The sequence below is a fragment of the Canis lupus genome, chromosome 12, assembly GCF_048164855.1.
Source record: "Canis lupus baileyi chromosome 12, mCanLup2.hap1, whole genome shotgun sequence".
Taxonomy (NCBI): Eukaryota; Metazoa; Chordata; class Mammalia; order Carnivora; family Canidae; genus Canis; species Canis lupus.
The window spans coordinates 5,231,237-5,245,553 of record NC_132849.1 but is presented as its reverse complement, the minus strand read 5'-3'; the positions used below and the strand labels follow the sequence as shown (position 1 = coordinate 5,245,553).

The 14,317-nt window shown below is 42.1% G+C and overlaps 1 protein-coding gene across 2 annotated transcripts; it reads right to left on the bottom strand.

Moving 5' to 3' along the window:
• Positions 1-879: 879 nt before the first annotated feature.
• On the bottom strand, positions 880-5,937 carry MCL1 (MCL1 apoptosis regulator, BCL2 family member). 2 transcript variants are annotated; one of them, XM_072769328.1, is made up of 3 exons: positions 4,983-5,908; positions 4,386-4,633; positions 880-3,875 (listed from the first exon to the last, which is right to left on the bottom strand). In XM_072769328.1, exons 1-3 carry the CDS (start codon positions 5,668-5,670, stop codon positions 3,759-3,761), a joined length of 1,053 nt encoding a protein of 350 aa, XP_072625429.1. In that variant the 5' UTR covers positions 5,671-5,908; the 3' UTR covers positions 880-3,758. The 2 variants fall into 2 exon arrangements, with proteins under 2 accessions (XP_072625429.1, XP_072625430.1); XM_072769329.1 differs by lacking the exon at positions 4,386-4,633 and having other exon boundaries at positions 4,983-5,937.
• Between the last annotated feature and the right edge of the window lie 8,380 nt (positions 5,938-14,317).

Here is a 14,317-nt window from a genome sequence, read left to right as displayed (position 1 = left end):
ACTCCCTCAGTGACTCATGTTAACTAGTTACCATTTGAGCCAAGTTTTTAAGGTGTTAAACTAAGGAAAGGACAACAGAAACAGCTCCACATCACAACCTGTCAATGGGAGCAAGCAATGGCACTGCCCTGTACTCAACTAGGGCCAGCTTGGGTCCTACCCTACCCTACCTGCTTTGGAGTGCACTAGTATGTAACAGCTTTGTAATGATAGAAAGTTGCAGTCTTCTACTAGTTAAGCTCTAGAAAAAGAGGGCCTCCAAGCAGAAATGCACTTTTAAATGTATAAAAGCACAGAATTCCGTTTGTACAATTAGCATTTGGTGCTCAGGGCTTGAAACCAATATGCAAACTTCGTATTTGCACATTTCCATGGTGATTCAGCTCCCTTTCAAGGAAGCTGAAAATAAAGATAGGATAGGATTTCTAAAATTGATGGGTTTATTCTCATTTTGTTTCTGGAAGAAGGGGTAAGAAAGGAAACATTTAGTACCAAGAACCTTTACCAAAACTCTTTAACTGTGGATGTTAATTCTTCTAGCTCCTTCACCTAAGGCTGAGTTGGGGAGACAGAATAGCTGCAGTAATGAAACAGCACATGATAACTAAAAGAAAAGTCAGGATACGGATTATGACTATGTTAAATTGTACAGGAACTACTCCGAAATACAGCAATACATTTCAAAACCCAACAGCTCTAATTTGAATAAAGAAGGGGTTATTTGGAAGGGAACCATCCCTTGGTCTAAAGTAAATCGGCTTTACAGGGCTTTTACTTGTTAATTCACCTATATTTATTTGCTCAGCTGACTTCCCTAAAACGCTTGTCTAAGTGGGGGAAGGAAGACAGTCATTGATTAGAAAACACCCGTACCACACCTTGTATTTGAATAAAAGATTTATTATTTTCTTCTCAGGAAAAAACAGGAAGTTAGGGAAACATACTACATTTTACAGCCCACATTAATTTGTAGTTGGTCCTAACTCTTCCTGGCACAGCTGTCAACAGCATTAGCTGTCTAACCAGAACCAAGGTGTTTACCCCAAATAGAGTGTACATGGACACTAGAGGATTGCATGTTTTTCCCTGAGAGAAGCATAAGACAAGTTGCTGAGAGCCAGTTTCCAAGCAGCCCCTCCCTTTCCACTTTGGAGGACTTGCCTGAACTATGCAACTAGTCAGCACTTAGAACACGTGCCTCCTCTCCCTAGAAAACCACCCACCCTTCCCTAAAGCACTTGGGCTCCCTAAGCCCTGACAGCCCCGAACCAAAGTTTCAACTAAGACCCTCCTCTATAATTCAGCAGTCACACCTAGTAAATTGGGAATTGGGTTCCTTAAAACTCCAATTTACATCTATGCACTTATTTCCACAACTGGATATGGGGAAACAGACCTCTTAGTCACCTTTTCCAGATCTTAAGATTAATTAAAAACTACATAAAGTGCTTTTAGGTCCTTAGAGATAGACATAAATAAGTGGTTCATGATCAAGAACGATAAATACATAGGTAAAAATAGTTCTAGCTAGATGACCTTATGGCTCAAAGATAGGCAGGCAGGGCAGTCCTTCCCTATTACATTCTTAGTCATTTTATTCATGCCTATTTTCATCTAGAGTCCACAGATTAAAGGTCGTGTTCTGCAGATGAAGCTTTCAAATGACCCTAGGTTTACTATAGAAGCTGCCTTCAGTTTACCAGTAGCTTTTACATAACTCTTTGATGTTGAACAGAGCCCATCTTTCTGTAATTCTAAATGAGCATTTTCTAATGCAAATAAGTGGAGACAAAGTCACATAATTTGTTGTCCCACCTTTGAAAATTCCTAAAGGGACTTTTACAATATTCCCCCCAAATACAGGATAAAACAACAACTGAAAAGGTACCAATCCAAGGAAAAGGGACTCTTGCCACCACATGACTGTTATGGTCCTGGCACACACTATACTACCACTTCCCAAGAATAAAATTCATTAAGGATGAAAGTCTCTGGACAACTGGGCGGGGTGTGGTGGGGTGCGGTTTACTTAGGGTTCATAGTGCCAAAAACTAGAAGGTCTAGTAAGCGTTCAGGAATGGTGGGATAAGGATGTAGGAAATGATATAACTATCTGTAGATGGAGAACAAGCAGCAAATATTTCAAGGAAGGACAGAAAATAAAGTTAAGTCTAATAAAATATCAAGTCTGAAATCCAAAGAGATGCCAATACAAAAATCTGAAACAAAGTGTGGGAATCATTAACAAATGAAATAAGTATTTGTTTTATTGATATACTAGGCTTAGACCTGTGTTTAACAAGCAAGCCTAATAATAGCACCATGGTTAGACTATAAGCCTGCTTTTCCAAGCCATCATTTTACAATTTATTAAGCAAACAAGGGATCAAATGTCTCTCATCCACTGATGTGATCTTTTTATATACATACTGTTAGTAAGTCCCATTTGGAACAGCTGAAAATCTTCTAGCAAAAGTTTTGAAGATGAGCTCATAAACTCAATTTAAATTTCACCAGTTAAATTAGGTCAAATGGAAGGAACTCAAATGAGTAGCTGCCCAATCAGAGCCCATTATTTTTTTAAGTTATCAACCCACACACGCCCCCTGCCCCCAAACTTCAAACTTCACCTTGACTCAATTATTGTAAACCCACATGTAATGAAGTTAAAGGATGAATTTCCATTCATCAACTTCTCAATCCCAGGTTTAAAACAAAACAAAACACCCAAAACCACTAAAGAATACTTACCAATCAGATAGGAAAATTAAAAAGTCTGCATAGTTATGAATTGGAATTGTTCCACTACAACCAAGTTGCATACAATTACATCAATTGGTTCTGTATACAATCTAGAACTGACCAGGACAAAATTTAGAAAAGCTGTAAGAAATAGATTCCTAACTACAGAAGTTGTAAATTTCAAACGGGCATGAAAAAAAACTAATATATTTTGAGACTCTTCATCCCTTTACATTTCAAAGAAATAGACTTTCTGTAAAAATATACACAATTTTTACAGACAAATACATTTACAATTTGTTTTTGCCTTAAAAATTGAGGCTATTCCCACATTTGCAATTGTAATTATTGACCCTAAGTCAAGTATTGTTGGCCATTACTAGGCTAATAAACTAAACCACTCAAACCAAGCCAAAGTAGAACAGGTAAAAACGTCCTGAGCACTTGGACTTTCAAGAAGTATACTTGGGAAAGCTAATTACAGAGAAAAAGCTTTCCTTCACACTGTTGTACAGTACTGCGGCTTCTAGTCATAGTTCTATCACCTGTAGCTTAAATCCATTTCATACAGATCAATGCCATTGTTAGTGCTTCTCTTTTAACACTATATGGGAAGTTAATGAATTCAGTGGACATATTTAATGGACTCTATGACTAGCCTGGCTACTGGCCACTCTCCTGTTCTAGACAAGAAAATTAAGTCTCTTCAACCCTACCAACTTTACTAAATCTAAAAGTCCTCCTCCATGGCCTCCCCAAGTTTGCCTGTTGCTGAAACTGAGCTCTGCTTCTTTTAGACAGTGACTCTTCAAGGGGGACTACTTCTCCCATGTATTTATTCCTGTTAGCCATAATCCTCTTGCCACTTGCTTTTCTACGTTGCTAGAGTAGAACTCTCCGAGGTTACAGCCTGGACAGCTCAAAGTCCAACTTCATAAATACATTTGATTTCACAGCAGTCATATGTGGTTTTGGTGCCTGGGGTTGTTTAAAAGTTAATTATTGCACTTAAAAGGCTATCTTATTAGATATGCCAAACCAGCTCCTACTCCAGCAACACCTGCAAAAGCCAGCAGCACATTTCTGATGCCACCTTCTAGGTCCTCTACATGGAAGAACTCCACAAACCCATCCTAGAAAACAAAAAAGAAAAGCACATTTTCAAGTATGGGTTTCCAATGACTTAAAAACACTATCCATAAAGAAAAGATGAATTAAAACAACTAAGTTTCTTCCCAAACATAATGAACCAATTATTTACCCCAGGCTACAAAAGACATTCAATTAAGGGGGGGAGGGGTGGCACATCTCTCAGAAATGTAACTTACTAACATCCTCAAGTGATTCTTATTTTTTCATAATTTGAATCCAATGAAGCATCCAGCTGAATTACAATACCAAAAGCAAAAGACTCAACAACCAGTAAAACTGGGATTTTTTGATGCAACAATTCAAGACTATCATACCACACTATCTCTGTGAACCCACTACTTATATCAACTTTAGGCAAACAGGTCCTAAGTTAGTGCCTGAAACCCGAGTTGTGAATCATAGAAAGAGTTAAATAACCCCAGACTTTCCCTATATAATCCTTCATTCCATTTCCACTCGAAGACCCCCTTTCGACCTTAAAACAAACTTACCCAGCCTCTTTGTTTGACTAGCCAGTCTCGTTTCGTCCTTACGAGAACATCTGTGATGCTTTCTGCTAATGGTTCGATGCAGCTTTCTTGGTTTATACTCTTCAAGTGTTTGGCCACAAAGGCACCAAAGGAAATAAGAGTCACAATCCTGCCCCAGTTTGTTACTCCGTCACTGAAAACATGGACAATCACTCGAGACAACGATTTGACATCGTCTTCGTTTTTGATGTCCAGTTTCCGAAGCATGCCTGAGAGGAAGAAAAGCACGCAGGTTCTCACGACCTCCTTTGTCTAAACCAGGACATGACTTGTCTGCCCACCCACGGCGGGGGAAATCGCTCTCTGGGGTCTATACAACTCAGGACGACCCCGGTTGAAAACTGACATCCCACCCTTTCCGGGCTTTCAACAGAGCTGCCATTTCCAAAAGAATTAAGATGGGCGGAAACAATGACTAATGGCCAGAAAATTCTGGTTTCAGAAATAGATTGCGAAGTCGTTTCAACACGGACTTGTTTTCGGTTACCACCCACCTCTGCTGGGTGAGTCCGGGGCAGGTGAAGCAAGGCAGCGCAGCCGCCGCCACTCACCGCTTACCTTGGAAGGCTGTCTCGTGGTTGCGCTGTACCCCGTCCCCGACTCGCCGGAGGGTCTCTAACGCCTTCCGGCTGGCCGCCCGAGACCCGCCCAGTGGTTTCGCGTCCTTGGCGCCTGTGGCCTGTTCCCGAAGGTACCGAGAGATAATCTCCAGGGACTGCCGGTACAACTCATCTTCCTCCTCCTCCGCCGGGGGTGGCGTCGAGGGTAGCGAGCCGTCCATGCCGGGGCCACTGCTGGCCTCCCCCACCAACTCCAGCAGAGGCAGGACCGCCGGCCGCTTCCCCAAAGGTTCCGGCTCGTACCCGTCTAGCTCCTCTTCGGGCGACATGATGGCGTCGGCGGCCGGGCCTTCCATCTCTTCAGGCGGCGACGCGCGGCAGGGGGGCGCGAGCAGCAGCAGCCTCGGGGGGGTCGCGCTGACGTTGGGGCCCTCAGCGCCAATGGGTGAGGGCCGCGCGACCCTCCGGGCGTCCGGCGCCAGAGTGGTCGGGGGACTTGCGCCGGCGCTTCCGCCAATCACCGCACCGGCTTCCCCTCCCCCTCCCTCCCGTCTGGTCGTGGCCTCCTTCCCCGAAGCCAAAAGCCGCCCTCCCGAAGAGGAGGCGCCGCCGCTGCCGGCCCCCAGCCCGGCCCCCCCACAGTAGAGGTTGAGTCCGATTACTGCGTTTCTCTTGAGGCCGAACATCGCAAGCTCCTGCCGCCGCCGCCGCCGCCGCCTCCTGAGTGAGAAAAATGGGGATGGCCCCGACTCCTCAGTTGAAGGAAGCGGAAGTAAGGACTGTGAGAGGAGCTTCTATATCATGGTTTTAGGGCCAGTCCTACCCGGTGGCGTCAGCAAGTCTTTAAAAAAAAACAAAAAACAAAACCGTAGTCCCATAAAAGGGGAGAGGGGCGGAAGCTTCCGGAGGGTTGCGCACGGCACCTCACCGGCCGGTAGAGGTAGAGGCGGGGCTTCAGGGCGGGGCGGGGCCTTCCGGCGCTCGAGGGGAGCGCGGTCGGTTACGTAAGGGCGGCTCGGGCGCTTGGGCTGGTGGGCTTCCGCTCGTCGTCTATGCCGGAGCGCGCGTGCTCCTGGCTGTCTCGCTGCCTCCCAGATCCCTGGTTTGCGAGCCTCTGCTGTTGCTTTTGTGGCAGAGGCCTTTTTTTTCCGGTACCAAAGTCAACCCAATGAATTACTCAGAGATAGAAGAAAGGGGATGGGGAAGTAACAGCCTAGACGATAAGGGTACTTAAGAGGGCACGGTTGGAGACCTGCAGTTATTTTGCACAACCTATGTTCTCAGTCCAACAATGTTTGGAAATGAGGACTTTGCAAGAGCTGCCCTATGGGTCATTTATGTGTAAATTGTTTAAACAAATTGTTCTGCCCCTGGTAAATGTTATTCCCGCCTCCGGACTGGCTTTCTCTCATCCCCCTTCTCTACTTCACAGTCTGGATACTTAATGCAAGCCTTAGCCTGTTAGCATCTCTTCTAACCTTCTATTTTTGTATTGAGTATGAGGCACTCTTGACGCTAGGGGTAAAACCTCTTGAGGACAGGGATCCTGCTATGTGAGTTAACATTAATGGAAGCAGCCTCTTTTTGTTAAAAAGATCTGTCAAAATAGCTAAAATTCAAGAGCCAGGTGTTTGAGGGACATAAGCTGGAAAAGTGAGCAAGGTTCTTGTTCCCCAAAATATTACAGTTTAATAAGGAGATAAGGCTCCCATATACATAATTTTATGTATTTGGGCAAGACCTAGAACGATGGGCATTTATAATATGTGGCAGAGAGGATGGAGAAAATATCCTGTGATTGTAATGAGTAAGAAATGGTCTCTCTAAACCAGTGCAGCCACCCTGGAGAATAGTATGGAGGTGCCTTAAAAACTAAAAATAGAACTACCCTATAATCTGGCAATTCTAGGTATTTACCCAAAGGATATAAAAATACAGATTCAAAGGGGCATATGCACTCTGATGTTTATAGCTGCATATAACCAAACTATGGAGAGAGCCCATATGCCCATCAACTGATGAATGGATAAAGAAGATGTGGTATGTGTATGTATATACAATGGAATATTACTTAGCCATCAAAAATGAAATCTTGCCATTTGTAATGACTTGGATGGAGCTGCAATGTATTATTGCTAAGCAAAATAAGCCAGAGAAAGACAAATACCATATGATTTTACTCATGTGGAATTTAAGAAAGAAAACAGATAAAAGGAGAGAGGGAAACAAACCATGGAGCCTTTTTTTTTTTTTTTTTTTTTTTTTTTACCATGGAGCCTCTTAATGATAGAGAACAAATTGAGGATTGATGGAGGGAAGTGGGTGGGGGATGGGCTAGATGGGAGATGGGTATTAAAGATGCACTTGTGGGATCCCTGGGTGGCTCAGTGGTTTGGAGCCTGCCTTTGGCCCAGGGAGTGATCCTGGGGTCCTGGGATCGAGTCCCACATCGGGCTCCCTGGGTGGAGCCTGCTTCTCCCTCTGCCTCTCTCTCTCTCTGTGTCTCTCATGAATAAATAAATAAAATCTTAAAAAAAAAAAAAAAGATGCACTTGTGATGAGCACTGGGTGTTGTATGCAAGTGATGAATCACTGAATTCTCTGATACCAATATTGCACTGTATATTAATTAAATTTTTATTATTTATATATTTTATTTATTCATGAGAGAGAGAGGCAAAGACATAGGTAGAGGGAGAAGCAATCTCCCCACAAGGAGCCCCATGTCGATCATGCCCTGAGCTGAAGGCAGACGCTCAACCACTGAGCCACCCAGGTGTCCCTAACTAAAATTTTAAATAAAAAAAAAAATTTTTAAATAATGGTCTTTCTAATTTAAGAAACTTCTAATCTTGCACAGCACTAACCATTTGATTTTTTTTTAATTTTTATTTATGATAGTCACAGAGAGACAGGCAGAGACACAGGCAGAAGCAGGCTCCATGCACCGGGAGCCCGACGTGGGATTGGATCCCGGGTCTCCAGGATCGCGCCCTGGGTCAAAGGCAGGAGCCAAACCACTGCGCCACCCAGGGATCCCAGCACTAACCATTTGAGATGGAATATATGCTCTATAGGGGGCGTCAACAATTTTTTTAAATAAAGATTTTATTTATTCATGAGAGACACAGGCAGAGACATAGGCAGAGGGAGAAACAGGCTCCCTGTGGGGAGCCCGGTGCGGGACTTGATCCCAGGATCCCAGGATCACGCCCTGAGGTGAAGGGCCTACGCCAGCCCCTTGAGCCACCCAGGTGCCCCAACAATTTATTTTTGGAATTGAGAGGCTGGAAAAATCACTGGGCTAGGAGAGCTAGAGGACCTTATGGAAGAAGTAGCTTTTTTAGTGAGCTTTCTAGAATGCAATTTTTTTTTTCTTGAACGCAATTTTATCAGACAAGAGGAGAGAGATTGAAGAAACAGCAAGTACAAACACTTTTTAAGAGGCTGAAAAAGGAAATGCATTGCCAGAAATCTCATGTGCTCAGCATCCCTATTGCATTTCTTTGGTCAATTCACTCTCTTATGGTCCAAGATGACTATTGCATGACTTCTCTCGTCCCTAAACCTCCAGTGTTCCCTCCTGTCTTCCTCATTCTCAGCTGTTTAACTTACTTTACTGAGAAAATGGAAGCAATCAGAAGAGAAAAACTTCATTTCTCTCCACCAAATCTAGTATGACTCCTTATATTCCCATTCTTTTTGTGTGGTTAAACTAAATGAACCTTCCCTGCTACCTCAGATCAGCCTCTTGTGCATTGGATCTCACTTCTTTGCCTCGAGTATTTACAGTTATCCCTTTACATTTTTGTTTTTGTCTTTTAAGATTTTATTTATTTTTAGAGACAGTGCATGTGTGTGAGCAGGGAGAGGGGCAGAGGGAGAAGGAGAGAGAATCTGAAGCAGAGTTCACGCTGAGTACACAGTCCAACGCAGGGCTTGATTTCACTACCTTGAGATCATGACCTGAGCCAAAACCAAGACTGGACGCCTAACAGACTGAGCCATCCAGTTGGCGCCCCATCCCTTTATATTCTTGCATCAGTTTCTCTCTGTTGAATCATTCCCACCAGCATATAAACCTGATGTTCTCTCTCACATCCTCAAGAAGACTTCCCTAGAACCTAAATTCTTTGATTCTCTCCTTTATAGCAAACATCTTTAATCTCCTTACCAGCTTTCTCTCTTGAACCTATCCCAATCAAGCCTTCATTCTCACTATTCCACTGAAATAATTCTTGTCATGTCATCAATGATTTCCACATGGCCAAATTCTTGGGGTCAATTTGCAATCCTCATTTTATTTGACATCTCACATTATTTGATGTGGTTGATCATTCCCTTCTTGGAACTATTTATGTGCTTTTTAGGACACCACACTCTCCTGGTTTTCCTTTTTCCACCCTGGCTACTCTTCAGTTTTACTTGTCTCTTCCACTGGCTGTCCACTTGATGGGGACACTTACTGTGTTTCCCTTTGTAACCGTAGCGGTGCCTAGACATTCCATTGTTGAATGGATGAATCTGAATGTTTACTAATTTGGGATATATAAGGCTAGAAAAGTGGGACAGGGTGATATTATTGAGGGCTTTGAAAGCCAAAGTTTTGAACTTTGAACAAAGAAAAGTTTATCTTTTCTAGGCAGCTGGAATCCACTGAGCACTAGAGTACTGTGATATATGTTCTGATTTAGGTTCAATATTCTAATTGTGGGTTTTAGAATGGATTGAGGGAGAGGATTGGAAGCAGAAAAATTAGGAGGTACTACAATATGATAGGCAAGAATTACAGTGATCTGTGCTTAGGTGATGGTAGACTAATGGAAAGGATGACACATAGAGACACTGGAGGCAGAGTCTAATAGTGCTTAGTGACTAAGAGAATGACAGAACAGTGTGTGACATTATCATAATGTAGGCATCTATATTACACAATATGAACAGGTAGACCACATTCCAGACTCCTGTGGACTGCCCTCATGAACCACTAAACTCACCAGTAAGGGGAAGGGTCTGTTCAGTTTAGAGGCAAGGAGTCAGCATATCTTTAGGATATCTTGGAGGTCCTGTCCTCAGGGAATCTGAATTCACTTAGGACTTCTGATCCCGAGTATTGTTCAGTCAGAGTAACCTCTGAATTTGTGTACACACCCTATCAAGAATGGTTCCTGTTCTTTTTCTTTTTTTATTTAAGATTTATTTATTTATTCATGAGAGACATAGGCAGAGGGAGAAGCAGGCTCCCTGCAGGGAGTCTGATGTGGGACTGGATCCCAGGACCCCAGGATCATGACCTGAGCCAAAGGCACATGCTCAACTACTGAGCCACCCAGGCACCCCAAGAATGGTTCTTGTTCTTAGGATAACTATTTTGGCCACAGTCCTGACCCTCAAAAGAAAGGCATTGTTGACATCCTGACTGTGCCAATCTTTTTTTTTTAGGCATGTATTAAATCCTTTGAAACTTCCCCAATCTGTGAGCACATTTCCTCCTCAAAATGTGCCTTTGTTTCAGGGAATTCATTTACATCATTTCTTTTAAAATAGAAAAAAAAAAAAAAAAACAACTAGGTCTCAGCTTTGGAACTAAGATGTATTCTTTTGTTGTTGTTTGAGAGAGGGGGTATGAGTTGGGGATGAGGAGCAGAGGGAAAGAGAGAGATCTTAATAAATAAAATCTTTTTAAAAATGGGATACGTAGGTGACTCAGTCGAGTTTGGACTCTTTCAGCTAGGTCATGATCTCAGGATTATGGGGTGAAGCCCCACATGGGGCTCTGTGCTTGGCTCAGATTCTAGTACTCTCTTTCCTCTTCTTCTGCCCCTCCCCTCCCCCTGCTCTCTTTAAATTAAAAAAGATAAAAAAATTAAATCTTTAAAGATTTATTTATTTGAGGGAGATTTACTTATTAGGGGGGAGAGGGGCAGAGAGAGAGAGAAAGATCTTCAGCACTCTGCTGAGCATAGGGTTCCATGCGAGTCTGGAACCCACAACCCTGAGATCGTGACTGAGCTGAAATCAAGAGTCCAGTGCTCAACCGAGCCACTCAGGTGCCCTGGAACTAAGATGTTTTCCTTTTTTTTTTTAATATTTTATTTGTGTGTGTATTCATTCATTCATTCATTCATTCATTCATTCATTCATAAGAGACAACAGAGAGAGTGAGAGAGAGGCAGAGACACAGGCAGAGGGAGAAGCAGTTTCCATGCAGGGAGCCTGACATGGGACTCCATCCCGGGTCTCCAGGATCACGCCCTGGGCGGAAGGCAGCGCTAAACCGCTGAGCCACCCAGGCTGCTCTAAGATGTTTTCCAATAGCTTTGTTCTCCACTCTTTTGGGGCCTGAAATTTGGTGTACTTAATATTTCATGTTGCCTTTCCCCTTCTGTAATGAAAAAACTTGCTCCTTGCTCCTTATTGCCTCTCTTAATTATTCATCCCTTTTATTCCTCATCCTGGGAAAACAGTATTTTTTTTTTAAGACTTTATTTATTTGAGAGGGAAAGAGTAAGAGAGCACAAGCTGATGGGGAGGACGAGAGGGAGAAGCAGGCTCCCCACTGAACATGGAGCCCATTGAGGGGCTCCATCCCAGGATCTTGGGATCATGACTTGAGCTGAAGGCAGAGGGTTAACCAAGAGAACCCCCCAGGCATTACCTTGGGTTTCTGTTGTTGTTGTTGTCGTTGTTGCTGTTGTTTGGTTTGGTTTTTGTTTCATTTCATTAAAAAAAAATTTTTTTAGGTCCTGTATATAACTTGAATTTTGGGAGGCTCTCTACTCTGCTAATAGAAATTTCCAGAATTAGTGGAACACCTGTCTTCTTCCACTAAAGTAAAGCTGATCTTTTGCTTTTAAGCTCTATGTCCTCTTTATGCCATATTCTTTCCTTTTTTACACATTTCAAATTTTATTTACTTCAATAAATTAACAATGCCAAAACTGATTTCGTGAAGATATGAAAATTGAGATTTATATTATTAGGGAAAGAACTGCTAAGGAAGGACTGCTAAAATTAGGTACAAGAGCAGTTAATGTCCTATAGGGGAATAAATTATAACTTTGGGATTATCTTTTTTTTTAATTATTTATTTTCAGAGAGAGCATAAGCAGGAGGGGCAGAGAGAGAAGGAAAAATAATCTCAAGCAGACTCTGAGCTGAGCATGGAGCCTACTGCAGGGTTCAATCCCAGGACCCCGAGATCATGACCTGAGTCGAAACAGAGCTGGACACTCAACCAACTGCACCACCCAGATGCCCCTAGGGTTATCTTCTTTAGTAGACTAGAAAAAAAATCTTTGCACTGGGCAGCCCGGGTGGTTCAGTGGTTTAGCGCTGCCTAAAGGCCCAGGGCATGATCCTGGAGACCCAGGATCGAGTCCCATGTTGGGCTTCCAGCATAGAGCTTCTCCCTCTGCCTGTGTCTCTGCCTCTCTATGTGTGTCTCATGAGTAAATAAATAAAATCTTTAATAAAAAAACATGATTGCAATAATTACCCTCTAACTTTTGAAGGTTGTAAAATTTTTGGGTGCTAATCAAAATTATATTCTGCTAGATAAGTTGGTGACCCTCATGCGGATTTACTTAAAAATGCTCTAGCACGATATTAAAAGGTAACGTAGTCATTTTTTGTCCTTATTTCTAAGCTGTGCATAATTTTTCCTAAACAGTCACCCCATGACCATATTCTGTAATAGTTACTCTTGCTTATACACTAAAATGGTTTATCTCCTGTTTTTGTATCAAAATCATTAATTGAACTTCATGCATAGTTGACCATTTTCTACACTTCTTACTTCATATCATACTCTTTCGCACAGTGCCTCCAGCATCAGTATTTTCCTACCCTTCCATCACAACACTAATTGTTATCTTTGCCTACAGAATCATAATTTCAGACCCTAGTTCTCACAGGTGAAACTAGCATACAACTAGGGTTCTGTAGCCTCTCAGAAGATGTGACAAACATTGCTAGTTGTCTTATCCAGTGTCCATTCTTCTCCCTTTCTGACGAACCCAAAGTTGACATGGTGGTTCCATTTTGATTAGGAACTTTTCTTTCTTCTAATATGTTCTGGTATCCTCATAAGTGCTTTTTTTTTTACTTCATGGTCCAAGACTGCTAGCTTCATTTATGTTACCTGCATTCCAACCAGCAGGAAGGAGAAAAGAGAAGACAAAGGGTATCTAGCTTCCTTTAATGGCACTTCCCATAAGTTGCATACTATTTTTGCTATTATCATGTTAGCCAGAAATTAGTCATGGGAGGCTATGAAGTATAGTATTTGTTCTGAGTGTCTGTGTGCCCCGCTAAAAATTGGGGATTCTGTTATTACAGAAGAAAGGAAGCACAGTTAGCAGATTCTACTATTATGTGCAAAACTATGTGGAGAAAATTATAAAACTCTACTGAAATACATTTTAAAAACCCAAATAGAAAAAAATAAAAAATAAAAATAAAAACCCAAAGAGACATAAACCATGTTCACATGTAGATGGACTCATAACTGTGAAAATCAGTTCTCCTTCAAACTGATATACATATTGAATGCAGTTCCAAATAAGGAGTAGGGTAAGTTGATTCTGAAACTTATACAGAAGACCAAAGGACCAAGATTTGCCAAGACACTCTTGAAAGAAAAAAAAAAAAGAACAACAATAAGGGGAGTAGCCATGCTGGACATCATGACTTATAAGTCTATAGAGAAAAAAAGATGGGACACCTGGGTGGCTCCATGGTTGAACACCTGCCTTCAGCTCAGGGCATGATCATGGAGACCTGGGATCGAGTCCCTGCATGGAGCCTGCTTCTCCCTCTGCCTGTGTCTCTGCCTCTCTCTCTCTGTGTCTCTCATGAATAAATATTTTTAAAAAGAAAAAAAAAAGACAGTGGTATTAGCAGGGAAAGACCAGCAGATTAATATGACAGAATAGAGAGCCCACAGGTAGACTTATATGTATTATGGGAACTTGATGACAGAAGCAACATTGCAGGTCAGTAGGGAAAAGAAGGATTGCTCAATATATGGAGCTAGGATACTGGATATTTATATGGAAAACAATAAAGCTGGATCTCTGACTCATACCATATATTATATAAACAAATATTCAGGTGGATTGAAACTGAAAACATTATATATAGGAGAATATTTTATGAACTCTGTAGGAAAAGAGTTATTAAGCAATATAAAAAGCAGTAACTATAGAAGAAAAAATTCACAAATACAATGATATTAAAATAAAAACATATTTAGTGCCAAAAGACTTATGAGCAAAATATACAAGCACCCAGAGGAGGGTGCCATGGGGGGGAAGTGATTTTGAGGTAGGT

Bases quoted from the DNA above. Each gene is read 5' to 3' on its own strand.
- MCL1 (XM_072769328.1), bottom strand. From the start codon at position 5,670: ATGTTCGGCCTCAAGAGAAACGCAGTAATCGGACTCAACCTCTACTGT. The intron at 4,634-4,982 runs GTAAGCGGTGAG...TCTTCCTCTCAG, and splicing joins CCACGAGACAGCCTTCCAAG to GCATGCTTCGGAAACTGGAC. The intron at 3,876-4,385 runs GTAAGTTTGTTT...TTTGTTTTCTAG, and splicing joins TAGTCAAACAAAGAGGCTGG to GATGGGTTTGTGGAGTTCTT.